Source organism: Magnolia sinica, chromosome 11 (genome assembly GCF_029962835.1).
Source record: "Magnolia sinica isolate HGM2019 chromosome 11, MsV1, whole genome shotgun sequence".
Classification (NCBI taxonomy): Eukaryota; Viridiplantae; Streptophyta; class Magnoliopsida; order Magnoliales; family Magnoliaceae; genus Magnolia; species Magnolia sinica.
Window position 1 is genome coordinate 71185756 of NC_080583.1, and position 19267 is coordinate 71205022.

At 39.7% G+C, this 19267-nt stretch overlaps 1 protein-coding gene across 6 annotated transcripts in view; it reads right to left on the bottom strand.

The window, feature by feature from the left end:
• Positions 1-352: 352 nt before the first annotated feature.
• LOC131219322 (uncharacterized) overlaps positions 353-19267 on the bottom strand; it is a 38081-nt gene continuing 19166 nt past the window's right edge. The window contains exons 3-7 of one of the 6 annotated variants that reach the window (XM_058214387.1): positions 12858-12909; positions 12663-12732; positions 11006-11148; positions 1388-1461; positions 1011-1251 (exon numbers count right to left, since the gene is read on the bottom strand). In XM_058214387.1, the coding sequence (XP_058070370.1) occupies positions 1250-1251; positions 1388-1461; positions 11006-11148; positions 12663-12732; positions 12858-12909 (341 nt within the window). In that variant the 3' untranslated portion in view covers positions 1011-1249. Of the gene's footprint in view, positions 720-1010; positions 1252-1387; positions 1462-11005; positions 11149-12662; positions 12733-12857; positions 12910-19267 lie in introns of those variants that run through there. The other 5 variants (XM_058214390.1, XM_058214388.1, XM_058214392.1 and 2 more) reach the window with 5 other exon arrangements.

Consider the following 19267-nt stretch of genomic DNA (forward strand, 5'->3'; position numbering starts at 1 on the left):
ATTCAGATGCACTTCTACTTCTCCGGAAGGAAACACATATTGAAAGAACATCATTGAATGCTAGACACAAATTTATAATCCACGGCTTGGTACCGTTAGCATCATACCAACCCTCAGTTGCAAGATCCTTCCATCTGCGTGCTGTTCCTGCTTCAAATCACTCTTTGGACTTGCACTTCCAGTCTTGCTTCCTAGCCTTTTATACTTCATAACATTTTGAAATAGACTTCCCCACTTCCACACCTCAACTTGTTGCAGCTTGACTTCACACTTAGTGCAACCATATACCAACCCACTTTGAGCATCACAACTAAAGAGGAAGAATCACACCAGAGCAAAGAGAAACTATGCATAAAGAAACTTCAATAATTTATTCATATAATTATGGAAGACTTCGTCTAAAAGTATTCATTCTTTCTAGAAAGTAAAAGAAATCCTAATCTAATCCTAGACATTAAGCACTTTTATCTTAATCATCCAATATAAAACAGATGGGCGATTAAAACACCCTTGAATCAACAGAACTGTATTGTACTTAATATATATATACATTCTTTCATGAATTAGCTGTAACACAGTCAATTGATGGCAAAATTGCATTATCTTGTACTCATTTGAAAGCTAACTAAATTGGACAAATTTGGTGCCATTTGGATGTTCTCTTCAATGCGCCTGCACTTTTTTTTTTTCTACTAAATTCTCCCTTCTCACCAATGTGCCTGCATACAAAAGAACCTCACTGAACAGATTATCCTAACAATCTAATCTAATCCACGACCAACAAATAGAAGCTAGAAAAGAATATCAGCAACAGTGAGTATCAAATGCTAAAAGGTCCACCAATCAAAAGGGTAGGATTGTCCAACCCCGAGAATCTACAGCTAGTGGTCCATCCACTGAAGGATGTTTGTTCTATGGATCTTGAGCATAATGCATCCCATGAGGGAATTGGTGTGATGTGGCTTGGACTAGAATTCCCCATACTTCTATCATCAAGTATACATGTATCATACCCAAGAAAAGATATTTTGGGCTGCATAAAAATTATGTGGCAACCAAAAGTACTGCATTGTACACAGATGGATCCAATCTTATTTGTAACAATGACAACCGATAGTTGAAGGAATTGATAATGGTGATACAAACAGAAGGGAATATACTAAGTTATAATTCTTCCTTGATGAAGAAATTCTGTGGCAAGGTGAAATCCTCCTCTTGATTCAGGGTTTCCATCTCCTCATCGTCCGGTTTCTGATTTTTGTATGGAAAAAAAAAAAAAAACAGACACAAAAGCCATGAGAAGTTATTACAATTTCAATATCCATAACAATACTATGCAAAGATGAGAGAATAGCTAAAGATTTTAATTGAAGAGCAAGGATTCCACAGATGGTTGAAAAGTCATGTTCTTCCGGGAGAACACCACCCTCATTCCCATATTCCAAAGAAAGCAAGCTGCCACTGCAGATGAAATGATTGTGTACCAGAAGTGAGAGAACCGATCCACTAGACGATATACAAATGCTCAGCTTTTGAGGTGGGGCCCACTTGCTCCGGGAACCAAAATAAAGGGAGCAGATTAGGTGTAGCCCTTACCGTGGGGCCCACCTTGTGTATGCATTCTATATCCACGCCGTCCATCCATTTTCCCATATCATTTTCAGGCATGAGCCCAAAATTGAAGCAGATATAATTCTCAGGTGGACCATACAATAGGAAACAGTAGTGATTGACCATTAATGGGCCACAAAAGTTTTGGACCAAGCTGATATTTGTTTTTTCCCCCCTTCATCCAGGTTTATGTGACCTTATCAACGGGTCAGATGGCAAATATACATTACGGTGAGCCTTACGAAGTTTTTAATGGTAGGACGTTCAATCACCGCAGTTTCCTATGGTATGGTCCACCTGAGATTTGAATCCTCTTCATTTTTAGACTCATGCCCTAAAATGATCTGGAGAAACGGATGGACGGCGTGGATGTACAAAACATAGATCAAGGTGGGCCCCACAGTAAGGGCCGCACCTAATCCACTCCCCAAAATAAATGGGAAGGGGGTTCCTCACCCCAAGATCCTCGAACATTAAGAATATTGAACAAATGCATCATATCTATGATTGAAACTAATCGGCAGCAATGCATTGTGGCAGTGCATACCCAGTCTATGAATTACAAAAATGAGAAATATTGGGAGAATGAAAAAAGTGCTGATTAAATTTAGAAAGATAATAAAATTAAACAAGAAAAGGTTAGACTATTTGATTCGAAAGAAGAGGGTGAAACTAAAGGTAACGACAATGGCAAAAAGAAGAACAAGAAATTATTGACCAGAAACAATAATTATCATTCTTTACAATTTGAAGAATGATCACCTCCAAACCATTGCATGAAACTTTCACATGCAATGGGTTGTTTTCAGCTGACGTGTGATGTGTTTGGGACATCAGAGCCACGAATAAGGTGGGCCTCACCATGAAGACCAATCCATTCTATTGAATTGGATGAGCAGGTATGATTTAAAGCATCCATTGTCTTCATACAATATATTTTTTTAACGAATTGTCTTCATATAACATGGCCGACCTGGTAAGTGAACCGGACTGATGTGCCATGTTTCTGCAAGGTGGGCCCCACCATGAAGACCAATCCATTCTATTGAATTGGACGAGCAGGTATGATTTAAAGCATCCATTGTCTTCATACAATATATTTTTTTAACGAATTGTCTTCATATAACATGGCCGACCTGGTAAGTGAACCGGACTGATGTGCCATGTTTCTGCATGGTGGAGCCAACCTTATGCATGGCTCAAATGTCCCACACATGAGAGATGTGGGCGCGAAACAACCCATTGGATGTGTGACATGCAGTGGGTTGTAACTTGTAAGCATGATATTTTAAAATGGTTACATAATGGCCGTAATAGTGGTTACGTAACAGTAACAGTGGGTGCCGTTACATGATATGGGGCGTTAACAGCGGTAACCGGCCAATACATTTTCTTCCTTCGAAAAAAATTCACCGTTACAGGGTCATAACAGCCATTATGGGGGCTGTAATGGCTGTTAGGATACCATTACCGTGATTGAACACCTTGGCTGTAGGTGATCATTCCTCATTACAACAAACTGAAGAATTGTATGGTCCCAATCATCAGGTGTATAGTGTTATGATATGTCTAGTATGTCAAGATAGCGTGTTATGTTTGGGTTATGAGATAGTGTTTGGCTTATCTTATATTACATTTAATGCACATATATAAGGGTCAGGGGCCAAGTTTGGCTGTGCCATGGAGCTACTTAGTTGGAATGTGAGGGGTCAGGCTGCACTCATAAAAGAGCCCAGATTAAGGCTTTGACAGGCAGCCTGGTGAGTTTTGGTGCTTCTACAGGCAGACTGGCTGTTTTGTCAGTTTCAGTGCTTCTTCAGGATAATGCATCCAGCTTCAAGTGGGTATTTACTATAGCATATGGTCCAAATCAGGCTAGTCAAAGACAGTCGTTTTGGATTAAGTCGGATCAAGTCCATGCTGTATGGCAAGTGCCATGGTGCATCAAATGTGACTTCAATGTGGTGAGATTTTCTTTCAAGACACTTAACAGAAGTGTTGAAAGGAATTAGGCCCAGCCCATGTAATAGGCCCCAACACATTTTCTAATATTATAAATAGGTGAGGAGGCTAGGGTTTCTCAACCCTATGCAACTTCTCTCTCATTCTCTCTCCTCCATTACTTCCCATCACTACTGCTCTCCACTGCATCTTCTCCATTTTCATTGCTCATTATCAGCCTTTAAGAATGACACAATGTAGCTGTCAACATGGTATCTCCTGATCTAGGGCCTTTGATCTGCTCACACCCCGCATCTGCAACTTTCGACAACCCTCACTTCCACACAACCATACACACGCCGGAAAGCCACCACCATATCCTATCGCCATTGATCTGGCAATGACACCTATTGATCAGATATGGCAGTGTGTTTGCCGTTGATCCTACCATCCATTTTCGTGCATCATCTTATTCGGCAACCCCATCTTGCAGCCAACCACCATTGTCGCTCAGACGCTAGGAGGCACCGTCTCTTGCAGTAGCCCGGCTCCCCTTCTTGTGGCTGCCATTTTTCCGGCACTGTCACTAGAAACCCATCGTCATTTCGAACCCCCGTTCCAGCAATCCACCGGATCCAACTCAAACCCATCACTAATCATCTGAACTGCACCACTACCATCTGCAACCCATCACCACTGCAAACCGCCGCCTCATCTTAAAACCATCATCATCAGCAACACCATCGTCGAGATCACCATTGCCATACCACCACCCCCTTCTTCATCTCTTCCTTCTCATTGCCTCTCTTCTCACTCTTCCATTATCTTCTTCTCTTCTTTTTTACAAGATTAGCACCATGTAGACTCTTATATGGTATCAGAGCCAGATAGCACCAGATCATTGCCATCATTGTTGCTGGCCATCTTCAACCATGGAAAACTATTCCTCCACCGTGAAAACTCATTGTCGAACCTGAAACCAAGGATCTTCCTTAGATGTGGCTTCACTGTTGCCAGAACAGCCACCACCTCTGCACCCATTCATTTTCCTTCTTGTTTCTAGCAGTCTATCTCCACCAGAGGCAACACCTCTCCAGCCAGTGATAACACTGTCCCATCGCCATCATCCCTGCCCTTGATTCAAGGGTGGCCAAAGATACTTAGCTGCTACTGCTGTTTGATGACAACAATCCATCATGTGTTGTGATCGGTTTATGGTTTATCACGTGTTGTGGGGCCTGCTCATCACATGTTAAGACATTGCTGCTGTGGTGGCCCACCTGCTTGAAGCAACACTATCACCAAGTGCTTCTGTTCATTTGGTGCATCATTGATGTCCAAGCCAACTGTTGTTTTAACAATCTGCCCAGAGTGTTGATTGTGTGGACGCTAATCTGTTGTTGTGCCACCGTGTGTTGCTAGTTAGCATCGGTGCCTGCCCATATCTTAGCATTGAATTAGATGTTTGCACTTCCATATGAAATTCCTTAAAGCAAGAAAACCCTTCAGAGCAACTTTCATTAAATATAACAATAGAATAATCATCCACAAAAATAACAAGTGCTTGAAATCAAATAACTTAGTAATACGAACTAAACCCCAAATATCATAATGTACTAAAAAGAAATGAATATCACTCCTTTTGTTCACAAGAGGTGGAACCAAAACTCTATGGACTATGATACTTGCTTAACTCATAAGCTTCATACTCCAACTTAGAAACATAAGACAACAATAGAACAAGACTCTTCAACTAGTTTTTTTCTTTTTTTTTCTTTTTTTTATAAAGATGGTCAATCCTACAATCATGGTATCCCAAAACAGTTGCGTAACAGTGATGACCATAACTATTACATATTATGGGGCTAAAATGGTCGTTACAAAAGAAATGCCCTATAACAGTCCCATAACAATCTATAGCAATCCCAAAACAGTTTTAAAAGGTTGCAACCAAGGTATTCAAAAATGGTAGCGGTGACAATAATGACCACTGTCGTTACCGTTACAACCCCCACAATGGCAATTACGGCCTTTTTTATATTTCTGAAAAAACACATTTCGACACCGTTATAGACTGTTACTGGCGGTTTTTCCTGTAACGGCCATTTCAAACCCGTACGTGTAATGATTATGGCCATTACCGTTACGTAACGGCTGTTACGTAACCGTTTTTAAATACCATGGTTGTAACGGCCCATATCGTAACGGTAATGAAGATGGCCGTTATGGCCACTGTTACCGTTATGGAACATCTTGCCTACAATGCCACTAATGAGGTGAGATATATGTCCGCAATGCAGCTTCACTTATTCCACTGTTGAGATATTAAAGAGCAATCGCTTATTGTCCTCCACCAATCATCCTCCCCACCTTTAAATCTTGAAATTCATAATAGGAAGGATGAAATGTAACAAAACAATTCAAAGATTTGGTCGACTTACTGACAACAAACTTAAAAGAAATTTAGGAATACAAAACACTAATGGCAATGAAAAAGATGGCATAGGATTAGCAATACCCAACCCAAACACATGGGTTGTAGCGTCGTTATCTAACATTATAGAGTAAATCAAGTAGACTTATCCAACTAAGACGAAACACTATGCTCACCAATCATATGATCTGAAGTTCCAGAATCAATAACCTAAAAAACATTTTCAAAGGAAGCAAAACATATCAAACTTGACTAAACAAAAGTAGCAGTGGAGGATGATATATGGGCATAACAATCTCTTAGCAATTTGGCATATTGTCCTTGGACAATGTAACTATATCACCTGAGGTACTTAATCCATAATGGTTGAGATTGGGTTAGTGATAGCCCTCAAAACCATCATCATAAGATCAAACCTGATTTGCCTATCTACGAGATCCCAACACGGACTAATGGTGTGGTTAGAAAAACTACAATGAGAACACTATCGATTATCACTACTGCAGCCGCCACCAAAATCTATACTATAACCTCCTCAACTATTCTTAACTCCAAAACGACCTCTTCCTTAATGTTTACTACAAAAAAGTTCACTGCAACCTTGGTCATCCATGGTGTGCCATAACAGCTGTTACGAGGTTGTAATGGTTGTAACAGCCGTTATGGAAAAAATGCTCCGTTATGGCACAAAGGTCGTAATGGTACATTACAAGACCGGTATAGGGTTTTCAGTTTTTTTTTTTTTCTCAATGAGAGAGAGAGAGAGAGAGAGAGAGAGAGAGAGAGAGAGAGAGAGAGAGAGAGAGAGAGAGCATAACAGCCACTACGGGGGCCGTAATGGCCATAACAACCTATATTGTAAAGGTAACAATGGTGGTCGTTACAGCCACTATTACCATTATGAAATACCTTGCGCCCACCACGACTTCCTCTATCTCCCCTACCAAATGAAGAAACAAACATTGAGCAATCAGATGTAAATGAACTCTGTGCAATGAAATGCACAGAGTTCAAGCATGTGCAAGCTTAGATTTCGAATCTAGTATTGCAGGTGATATAGTTACATTATCCAATGAATAGTATCTCAAGCTAATAAAAGATCATTCTGCTCATGCTTCATCCTCCACAACTATTATTATTCAATCATGTATGATTTGTCTTGCCTCTTCTAAAAGTGTCCCCTGGATTATTGGCTTTGGAGCTTCCAATCATGTGACTAGTAAGCACATGCATTTTCTCAGTTGGTCAAGCCTACGTCCATTTCTTCCGTGGCATTACCAAATGGTACTTAACCCGTGTGTCTGGGTTGAGTATTGCTCGCCCCACTCTATCACTTTCATTATCGCCATTGCTTTGTATTCCTAAATTTCCTTTGAGTTTGTTGTCGGTAAGTAAGCTAACTAAATCCTTAAACTATTCTATCACATTTTATCATGTCTATTGTAAATTTCAGGATCTGAAGTCAGGGAGGATGATTGGTGGAGGACAAAAAGTGAATGGACTCTATCACCTCGATAGTAGAATAACTAGAACTGCATTGTAGATAGATATCTCTCTCCTCATCAGTGGCATTCCAAGTTTTGTCACATTTCCTTAATTATTTTAAAGAGTCTTTTTCTGTCGTTGTTGTATGTGCTTAGGTTAGACTGTGAGGCATGTGAGTTAAGCAAGTATCAAATAGTGCTTTTACTACCTTGTGTGGACAAAAGAAGTGATAAACCTATTTGTTTGGTACATTCTAATATTTGGGGTCAAGTTCGTACTACTATTTTATTTATTTTCAAGTATTTCATTATCTTTGTAGATGATTATTCTCAAAATGACATGGTTATACTTAATGAAAGATTGTTACAAAGTATTTTCTTATTTTTAAGTAATTTCATATGGAAGTATTAACACAATTCAATACTTAGGTTTGAATTCCATGTTCAGACAAGGCTAGGAAATATGTATCTCGTGACTTATACTCGTATCTCATCTCATGGCACTATTCATCAAACTTTGTGTGCACATACGAATGAAAGAATCAACATTTACTTGAGGTTACCAAGATATTGTTGTTTAATATAAAGGTTCTGAAAATATTTTGGAGTGACACAATCTTAACTGCATACTACCTAATAAATCAGATGTCATCATCTGTCTTAGACGAAAAAATCCCCCTTTTTCTCTTTTATATCATTGTATTCTCGCCTTTTCCATTCCTCGTAAAATATTTTGTTGTGTGTGTTTTTTGTATATCAGTTGGACAATGTCCTTGAAAAGTTTGAACCACAGCCTATCAAGTGTACTTTCTTCAATACTCTTGTACTTAATGAGGATACAAATATTATAGTCATGTCTCCTACAAATGTTGTGTATAAGTTGATGACATATTTTTTTTAAAAACCCATATTTCTTTGAGGGGGTCAAATATTTGAATTTGAAGAGGGTCTACCACTCTACCCATTGTGCCAGACACAAAAACTTTAATGGTGGAGATGCCTATATAATGTGTAGATTCACCTTTGCAAGTCTACTCCAAATTAGAGATGGATTGCATACAAGTGTGTCTTCTATCAACGCTCCTACTCCGTCAAAAGATCGTAGTTCCATTGAATCTTCACATGTACCGTAAAATGAAGGTGAATTGTCTATCACTCTTCGTAAAGGTATACGTTCTTGCACTCAACATCCCATTTCTCAATTTATTTCCTTTGTCGGTTTGTCTCCTCCATTTTGACAATTTACTCAGTCCTTGTCATCTGTGTTTATTCATCATTCTTTTCAGGAGGCCCTCAGCAATGATAGTGGAAATAAGCTATGGAAGAAGAGATGGTAGTGCTCTATCAAAATCAAACTTAGACATTAGCTGAACTACTAGCTGGAAAATGAAGAGTTAGACGTAAATGTGTGTGTATTGAAATATAACCCTGATGGTTCAGTTGATCAGTTAAACGCTCGATTGGCTGTAAAAAGGTACTTTCAGACCCTAGGAGTTGACTATTCAGAGACATTTTTCCTTGTGGCAAAGCTTCACTTTGTACTTATTGTTGTTTCCATCGCCACAAATCTGGATTGGCCACTGTATCAGCTTGATGTAAAAAATGTTTTTTTAATGGAGATTCTATTAAAGAAGTCTATATGGAACAACTGCCTAGCTTTGTCGCTCAGGAATAGTCAAGCAAAGTATGCTACCTTAAGAAATCAATTTATGATTTAAAACAATCTCCAAAAGCTTGGTTCGACAAGTTCAGCAAAGTGGTATTTGAATTTAAGATGAAACATAGCCCGGCAGACCACTGTCTTTATAAGATGAAGTGAGGCAGGAATTATTGTGTTGGTGTATATGTGGTTGATATCATCATCAGCAACAGTGACAGTACAGATATTGACAAGTTGAAGAAATTTATATAAAGGACTTGGGTCGTCTTCGATACTTCTTGAGTATTGAGGTAGCAAGGTCTAAGGTGGGCATCAATTTGTCACAACGGAAATATATGATGAATTTACTGGATGAGACAAGTCTTCTGCAAACCAAGCACACTGAAATTCCCATGGATACAGGGAAATATAGTCAACTTGCTAGAAAACTAATTTATTTAATGACTACCCGACCTGATATTACTTATCCAGTTAGTATGGTCAATCAGTTTATGCAAGCTCCTTGTGTTCCTCATATGGAGGCCATGTTTTGTATTTTTTGGTATTTAAGGAAGCACCTTGCCATGTTATCCTCCATAAGTGGAATGGTCGTATCCAAGAAAAAGGGTATTCTGATGCATATCGGGTCGGTTATCCATCTGACAAGTGATCTTCTACTAGCTATTATACATTCGTAAGGAGTAATCTTCTTACATGGAGTAAGAAGCAAACCGTGGTAGCTTGTTCAAGCGTGAAGGCAAAATACAGGGCAATGACCCATGCAACATGTGAACTCATTTGGCTAAAAACGTTAATGTACAAGATTGAGTTTATGGTTAATATTCCCATGAGTTGTATTGTGATAATCAGGTGCCTCTCACATTACCAATAATCCTATTTATCATAAAAGAACCAAGCACATTGAAGTAGATTGTCACTTCATCAGGGATAAAGTTGCTAGCAAGGAAATTTACATGTTCATCAAGTTCAACGATCAATTGGTAGATATGTTCACTAAGGCTCCCAGATGTACTCATTTAAATCGTCTCTTTGTTAAGCTGGGCATTCATGATATATGTATGCTCCAGCTTGAGGGGGAATGTTGATAGTCCATATTGATCACACAAGTGGTCCCACTTGTGGTCTGGTGGTCCAGCTTGGTCTCTCATGTGGTTTTAACTGTCTTAGGTTGAGGTTTAGGCTAATGTAATGTAATACAATGCGAGAAAGGGCATTTTTGTACTTTTCCTTTTAATGAAGAAAGCCTTAATAATAAAAGAAGAATGGGGGCATAAGAGGCTATTGTTGTCCTCTCTCTTTCTCCACACTTTTTCTCTCATCTTCTTCCTCCTCTCTCTCAATGACAATTTGGAACAACATGTATCAATGGTGTATTAAACCGTTCTTTGATAAGAATGTTGTGTGTCAGCTTGACCTGATGCAAGTTAATCAAATAGGCACTAATCGCAAACAAATCAAGCATGGTTTGAAGATAAGGATAGATTACTACCCATTATATTGAAATCAAACAAAAGAAAAGGAAGAAAATAAAAACACAAGAAGAATGATAGTTTTCCCCTTCTAATTTTTTCCAAAATGGTTCATGCTACTTCAATTCATCGAATATCACTCAAAAACTTGTGTTTAGATCCCCAAAATAGATCTATTATAAATGAGCTTTTAAACTTCCCTACATGGTTGAAATGAATAAACATGTGGGGGGGGGGGGGGGGGTTGGCCTTTTGTGGTCATATTGGCAGTATTGGCACTCTCTATATCGACACCGATATGGGGGTGTATTGGCTGATACATGCCAACAGGGACCTTTGTTTTTAAATAGACCATTTCACCTCCATATCACATAATGGGACCGATACAATTACAATACAGCCTTACCAGTTGTATGGTAACCAATTTTCAGAACCAAGGTGAAAAGGTGAAGCAGCCTTGCTACCCACGTGCCAACAAGGAGAAAATGTATTGTGTCTGAGAATAGGGCCATTTATGAAGTGGCCAAGTGGGTCCCACAGCAAGATGAGCTGACAAAAAAAGCAGGCCTTGTTCAGTCTTTAAATAGGCCACAAGTGTTCATGGAATACAGACCTTTGGTCGTTCTTTCCCAGCTGTCCATTTTCCTCATACAAGTATGGCCTGCCTAATGGCTACACTAGCCAAAATTTTGAACTAGGGCACGTTCACAATGCACCTTACCTCTGTTCTTCATGAATGGCCCAGATATTGCTTGAGTTTCCATGTTGGCATGCGTGCATCAAGGACTACTCCCATTCGTGCCAGTCATGTGAGTGGGGGTAAAGTACAAACCAGAGTTTAGCAAAGCAGACACACACATCTACATGCAGCGATACACACCAACCTGGCAAGTGCTTGGGACATCACAACCTTCTTTAGGTGAGTTCACCGAAGAAATGTTGTGGCCAGATAATCAAGCATGTTACTCATCCAGCAGGACATGTGTTCAGTATTGACCATTGGCAAATTTACTAAACCATTCATCAGGCAGGCCTAAAGTACAAAGCAGAGTATAGCAAAGCAGACACACATCTACATGCAGCAATATACACCAACCTGGCAAGTGCTTGGAACATCACAACCTTCTTTAGGTGAGTCCCACCAAGGAAATGTCGTGGCCAGAGAATCAAGCTAACTCATCAGGCAGGCCACAACACTTTGTTCAGTATTGACCATTGGCAAATTTACTAAAACCATTCATTTGGTTGCTACGTTTCAGGCGCACCTAATCGGTTGACTACCATTTTTTCCAGGTTGAGTCATATATATGATGAACCCAGCTTGATGCATGGCTCGAATGCTCCACAGACATGTTAAGTTTGCACATGAGGCTGCATGTAAAGGTATATATGCACTTGTAGACATTACAAAACCAACCCCTACTTTTCTTTTAACTGTCAGAGGAACTGCAAATTCACCATCCAAATACTATAGCAGTAGAATTCCTGGGTGGTGGTAAAAATATGGTCAAATCTCTCCTTTCTCTTCCAAAAACTATTCGCCTGACACAGCCTCTTTGCTGGATATATTGGTGGATGCACAGTCAATGCGAAGTTTGTTGGATTGCCATTGTAAGGGAGTCATGGATCCTTAACTATAAGGTAAGAGTGCTTTTGGAACAAAATATCCAAGAGCACCCATGTCTCTTAACAGAAATGGCTTCCTTGGATAGTTTTTATGAGAGGGAGTTTTGTGGTGTATAACGACAACCAGGTTTTTCTAGTCCCAATAGTATATTGTTTGGGGGCTTTGGTCGTTTTCCAAAGAAAGCGAAGGCATAGTTAACTTCTCATACAGACTCGTGCAAAAGAACCAATCTATGTGCCACTGTGAGATAGTGAGAAAAATAACCTCGAGAGCATTAGCCCTCAAGATGTTCAAAGGGAGACTCAGAGCCTCGTTTATATTCGAGCTCCTCTTATCCATTCCCTTCATGGATTCCTTGTGCATTCTATCCTCTTCTGGTTAATAAACTTATGTTATCAATAAAAAAAGGGAAACCAAGTCCAAGTCTTCAGATTACCAGCATTTCTAAATTGAAGAAACGATCGAGTAACTGCAAAACCTCATCAGGGGAGAAGTTCCTACCAAAGCTGCAAAATCAAACCATTAAAGTGTTAGGGGAACACATACATGATAAGCAATTATATTAGAATCTTGCTCCGCATTGACAGGCATTCCCTTCAGGCAAGAATTGAGAGGAAGGTGCAAAACTAACCTCCTCCTCAAAAATTCCATCAGACCATAAAGGACAAAATGGCGATGGATACCTGCAGAGAAGCAATCACTTAGAAGTATAACACCAGAACCATAGCCAGAACTGAATGCAGGAAGAAAATAAAAAGTGACAAATATATCCACAATCCAGCTCCTATTTCTGTTTTAAAACATAAGGATAACCATGGCAAGGACTGAAGACCAAGGTGTCCAAAAACAGTTACAGTACGTAACAATAATGGTGGCAACCATAACAGGGTCGATACAACTTTTTTTTTTTTTTTTTAAAGGCTGTAACAGCAGTTACGGCCCGCGTCATAATGGTAATGACAGTGGCTGTTACCACGTTATGGCCACCATTACCATTATTGAATACCTTGCTAAAGAGTGACTAGAGCTGGACACAAAGACGAACCAAGTCGAGCTTGGCTCAGCTCGGCTCGGTTCGGCCAGCAGCCTACCTCAGCTAGAGTTCGGCTCAGTTCAGTCTTCAAGCCTGACTGGCCAGCTCAGCTCGGTTCGGTCAGCAGCTCAAGCCAGCTCAAGCCAAGTTCAAGTTCGAGTCCAAGCTTTCGAGCCGACTTTGAGGGCCCAAATAGAAAGGGGGAGAGAGAGTCAAGAGAGAGGGTTACCGGCTCGAATGCTCGGAAAGGGACGGCTCAGTGGACAAGAACAATGAAGTGCCCAAACAAGGACAGGCGAGTGCTCGGATAGGGAAGGACAGCCGGAGAAAGAGAGAGTCAGATATAGAGAGATTGATTTGAGATTGAGAGGGAGAGAGGGCCGGTTGGGTCGGCAGCGAAAAAAAGGAAAGGGGATATGAGAGGGACGGAGGGCTGGTCGAGTCAACTATGGCGAAAAAAAGGAAAGGAAAATTTTAGGGTGATATTATATATATACCAAACTGAACCGAGTCGACTTCAAAAATTTTTCGAATTCAAAAAATAGGCTCGACTCAGCCCGAACCCAGCTTTCAATCAAAGCCGAGTCAAGCAAGTTAACCGAACTGGCTCGATTCGTGTCCAGCTCTAAGAGTGACAGAATAATAAAACTGCCTAGCACGCACCTCAAAGGTTATTGAGACATGGATGTCGTGTATGATACAGAAGGGTGTTTTGTGTACATTGCAATCAATCCAAGATATTGAGTCTTTTAGGGCCTGTTTGTTTTCCAATTTACAATGTAAATAAGGTGTAAATGGCTAATTATTACGTAGCCTTGTATTTACATTCAACAGCAGCCACTTGATGTTGACAGTAGTCAGTAAGCATAGCTCGAATTGAGGAAAAAAGAAATTTTTTTCCACTAAAATGTGTGGGGCCCATTGTTTTCTATATATGTATGATCCACGCCGTCCATCCATTTTTCCCGCTCAAGCTCAAGTGGACCACACAACAGGAAAAAGGAGGAATTGAACGCTTACCGTTCAATTCTTCCTGGGATCAAGCTGATACTTGTGTTTTCCCTTCATCCATGTCTGAGTGACGTTGTGAACAAGTTGGATGAAAGGTACACATCCTTGTACCGTTCAATTCTTCCAGGGGCCCACAAGTTTTGGATCAAGCTGATATTTGTGTTTTCCCTTCATCCATGTCCAAGTGACGCTGTGAACAAGTTGGACGAAAGGTACACATCCTTGTACCGTTCAATTCTTCCAAGGGCCCACAAGTTTTGGATCAAGCTGATATTTGTGTTTTCCCTTCATCCATGTCTAAGTGACGTTGTAAACAAGTTGGATGAAAGGTACGTATCCCTGTGGGCCCTAGGCTAATTTTAACTTTCAATGGTAAGCATTCAATCCCCTTGGATCTGCCTCAGTTTTAGGCTCATCCCCTAAAATGAGTACATAGAATAGATGGATGGCATGGATCAGACACATACATTATGGTGGCCCCCACAGATTTTACTGCTACAATTTCAGTCCAATTTCAACATTTTTACACCACGATTTTCGAGGCCAAATTACAGTGTAAATTCCTCTCTTCCAATCAGGTATGAAAAGTAATAATTATTCATTTACACACCATTTATGATGTAGATTGAAAAACAAACATGCCCTTAGTGTAGAGGAAAAAAAAAAAAATTCATGGCAGTTGTTGGTGCATGTCAATGTTTCTGCAAAGAGATCTCAAGTTACCCAAATATAAAAGGGCGAGCGGTCAATAGTGGAAGCCGAAAAAATCAAGATTCCATCCACATTGGAATATATGTGGTAGAATGTGATCCTCTCAAAATGTGATTGGTGGGTCTGCCTCTCTGTAATAAGGGCCCGGATATTTCTATTTTAAGCATAACATACAAATCAATATGTGGAGTCCACTATGATGTTTTAACGACATCCACTCCATCCATCATGTGCGCCTCTATTTTTCCCTCGGAGCCTTAAGCTCAGACTAATAAAAAACTCAGATGAGCCACACCACAGGGAACAGTTAGGATGGGGATGCCACCATTAAAAACCTTCTAAATTGTATGTGAAGCCCAACTGTGAGTTGTGTATTCCACCTAATCCATTCAAAGATGCATCTGACTACAATGGAATGCAAACCGAAAAACTCATGCCATTCTACAACTCAAGTTGGCCACCACACATCATTTTAGAGGGTTTAGGCATGATTTTACATGGTGTGACCCACCTGCAGTTTTGGAAGACAAGGACAAAAGGAGGGAGCACATATGATGAACAGATTGGATGTCACAAAAAAATCACAATGGACCCCACATGTCAACTTGTCTGTTAAGCTCAGCATAGAAATGTCTTTATTGAATCCAGCCTAATGTACAAAAGCTTTGCAAGGAGTGCTGAATCCATTGCATAACGATTGTATCGGCCATTACATAATGGTATCGGCAGACCTCGATATGCATCACAGAGTCGTAACAGTGTGACCCTAGAAAAGTGAACTATAACAGCCATTACAGGCGTAACAAACGAAAAACGACCATTTTTTTTATATATAAAAAACCTTTCCAAACCCTCTTTTTTCTACTTTTTCTTCCGCTCCTTCCCATTACTCCTCTTCTTACTTCAACTTTGACCCACTGTGCATTAAAAAAGGGGGGGGGGGGGGTTGGGGGGATTAAAAACTCCTCATTTAAGGGGAAATTTGAAAAAAGAGGCAAGTGGTTTTTTTCTTGCCGGGAATTGTTTATATGATGATTAGAAGACCAAATTGACCACATCTTGCTAGATTTATGGTTGGTTTGGTACTTGGGGTGTCAACAGGCTGGGTCATAACCGGGCCAAGCTATGTCCAAGCCCGGCCCAGATTATTCAGCATAAGCCTGAGTTCCTGACCGGCCAAAATAGTCCAGCCCGAGCCCAGCCCGACATGTTTATGATGGGCCCAAGCCCGAATTTGGTGGGGGGAGAGAGAGAGAGAGAGAGAGCCATGCCTTTCTTTTGTCTTCTTCAAAGATTTATGTCTTTGTCAACCTTTGTCCACAAACTATGAAATATTGGGAGTTAGAAGGAAATGGGAAATGGGTTATGTTTGGAGGGAGAAGGAAGAATACCCAAATTGCAATCAGCGCAATTGAGCTCAATGCGATGAAAAATGTTGTGGAAGAGCTAAGAATCTAGTGTTGTAGACGAGATTTGGCCTTTTTGAATCTGGTTCTTTCGTTTTGGGAGGGGGATGCTTCGACGACGCCATGAGAGAGAGAGAGAGAGTGGAAGGAATGGGTTGGGAGAGGGGAGGTGGGGGGTTGGTGTTGTTGGAGAAGGAGAGAGTATTTTGGATTATATTTTACAATATTACATGATTATACCTGTATGCCCTAATGGTCGGGTCAGGCCGGGCCGGTGGGCGGGCTGTTGTACATGGTCCAAGCCCAGCCCGTTTAAAAGAAGGGGCTTGAGTTTAAAGCCCGAGCCCGGCCCTTGGGCCTAATATCGAGGCCCAAGTCCAGCCCAAAAGCCCGATGGGCCAGCCTGGCCCATTGATAGCCCTATTTGGTACATTCTTTTAGCCATATTTATTTCATTTTAATATTGTTTTTATATATATATATATATATATATATATATATATATATATATATATAATTGTCCAATATTCATATTGGAATGGTCCAGCAAACGTAGCATGATTAGGTCACAACTCTCTGTTTTAGATTAGGATTGATATACTCTCTTCTTTTTTTTGGGTTATTTTCAAATGAACAGTAACTACTAAAACCCCAAAAAATTTATTTTTTATGTCCAATATTTATTTTGGAATACACTAATATGTATATAATGATTAAGTGTACAAAACCAAGCCTTAGATTAGGGTGTGATATACTCCAATAAATTCGCATGGACAGTAACTACGAGCAAAAAAAAAAAAAAAACCCAAATTTTTACTTTTTGGTGACCAATATTTATTTTGGAACACTCTAACATGTCTATGATGATTAGGTGTACAAAACCATGCATTAGATTATTCTTGATATGCTAATTGACCATGTTTTTAATTTTTAAATTTTCTGGCTATTTTCGTATGAACAATAACTACAAGCAAACCCCCCCACCAAAATTTTTATTTTTTGTGTCCAGTATTCATTTAGGAATAATCTAACATGTGCAAGATGATTACATGTACATAACCATGCTTAGATTATTCTTGTTGTGCTAATTTACTATTTTAATAAAGCAATTATTTTCTAACTATTTACGCATGAACAGTAACTACGAGCAAAACCCCCACAAAATTTTATTTTTTTGTGACCAGTATCCATTTTGGAATACTCTAAAATGTGTATGATTATTAGGTGTACAAGACCATGCCTTATATTATTCTTGATAACGTCATTTAGTATTTTCTTCAAAAAAAAAAAATTAATTTTCCTCTGAATAATTGAATAGTGAGTGGAAATAAACATGTGGAAAAATAGTCGATTTTTTTGTTTTTAAATCTTCCTCTTGATAGGTGATTCTTGAACCTTAATAATATTTATATTTTTGAAAATTAATAATATTCTTTAATCTTTCTCTTTATATTTGTTTAAATAATATTCTTGAATCTTAATAAAGTTTATATGGCAGTAAATTAATTATTATTATCTGTTTATATTTTGAGCAGATGAGCAGGAGCTTGATTCGTTTTCGAGTCTTTGTCGTTTATTATACTTTAGTTTACAATTTTGAGTAGAGTTTGAACCTTGGTTTAAGACTATAAAGTTTAGAGTTTAGACATTAATTTTCGAGGCTTAGAAATTAGAGACTATATTTTAGAATTAGTTTACTTTAGATTTGTAGTGTTTGTCAAGCAGTGAGAAAATGGTCAGCCAATTAGGATCTAGAACTCCAAAGGAGGATATTGGATGGCAAATATTGTGAGTGGGTGGGTGGGTAGGTGGGAGGAACTCCATAAAGTGCAACTATTGTGGTAGAGTGATATCTGATAGAATCATGCAACTCAAACAACATTTGGCGCATCAAAAGGGCCAAGTCGTAGGTTGCAACAGTGTGCCAATAGAGGTAATGCACACTGTTGAGGAACTCCATAAAGTGCAACTATTGTGGTAGAGTGATATCTGATAGAATCACGCAACTCAAACAACATTTGGCGCATCAAAAGGGCCAAGTCGCAGGTTGCAACAGTGTGCCAATAGAGGTAATGCACCCAATGCAACAAAGTTTGGGAGAATTAAGGGGAAAAAAGTTGCCATGCAAAAGAAAAAATAGGATGCTTCTGACGCAACCAGACAAGAGGTGTTGGTCCTAATTACATGGGTGTTAGTGAGCACAAGAATGTAGTGTCTGGTGAGGATTCAAATCAAGAGATCAAGTTAGCTAGGAGAGAGTGTGCGCACCGCTCATGAAGATGAAGAGAGTCAATGCATGTTTAGCAAGAGGAAGTCCTATGTGATTTGGGGAGCTAGAGTACGATTGGGAGTGGGAGCATGTTTAGTGGGTTACAGTTTGCCTTCAACTGTCGAAGAGAGTCTTCAAGTGTGCCCCCGAGGCTGATGATGTCGATGTCATGGAACCTAGGAGACCCTCATGTGATCTGATTCTGTTTAGAAAGGATACGGGAAAACAAAAGATGCTCAAGCAGATTTGGACTAGAACTTCCATTGAGAAGGTTAGCAGGACAGCAACCAAGCTATTCATACACGGCAACATAGCTCCAAATGTTGCCAACTCCCCCTACCAACAAGTGGTGATCAATGCAGCGATGGATGCAGGCAAAGGAGTAAAGGCACCCACTGCTAAAGAGATTAGGGGGAAATGGATAGAAACAAAGTATCAAGATGTAAAGGCATATGTAGCTACCTTTAAACCCTTCTGGCGAAGCCGAGGATGCACAATCATGTGTGATGGTTAGACTGGCCCAACCCGGCACAGTATGATTAACTTCATGGTATACCACCACTTGGGAATGATATTCAATAAATTAATAGATGCATCAACAGAATAAAAAA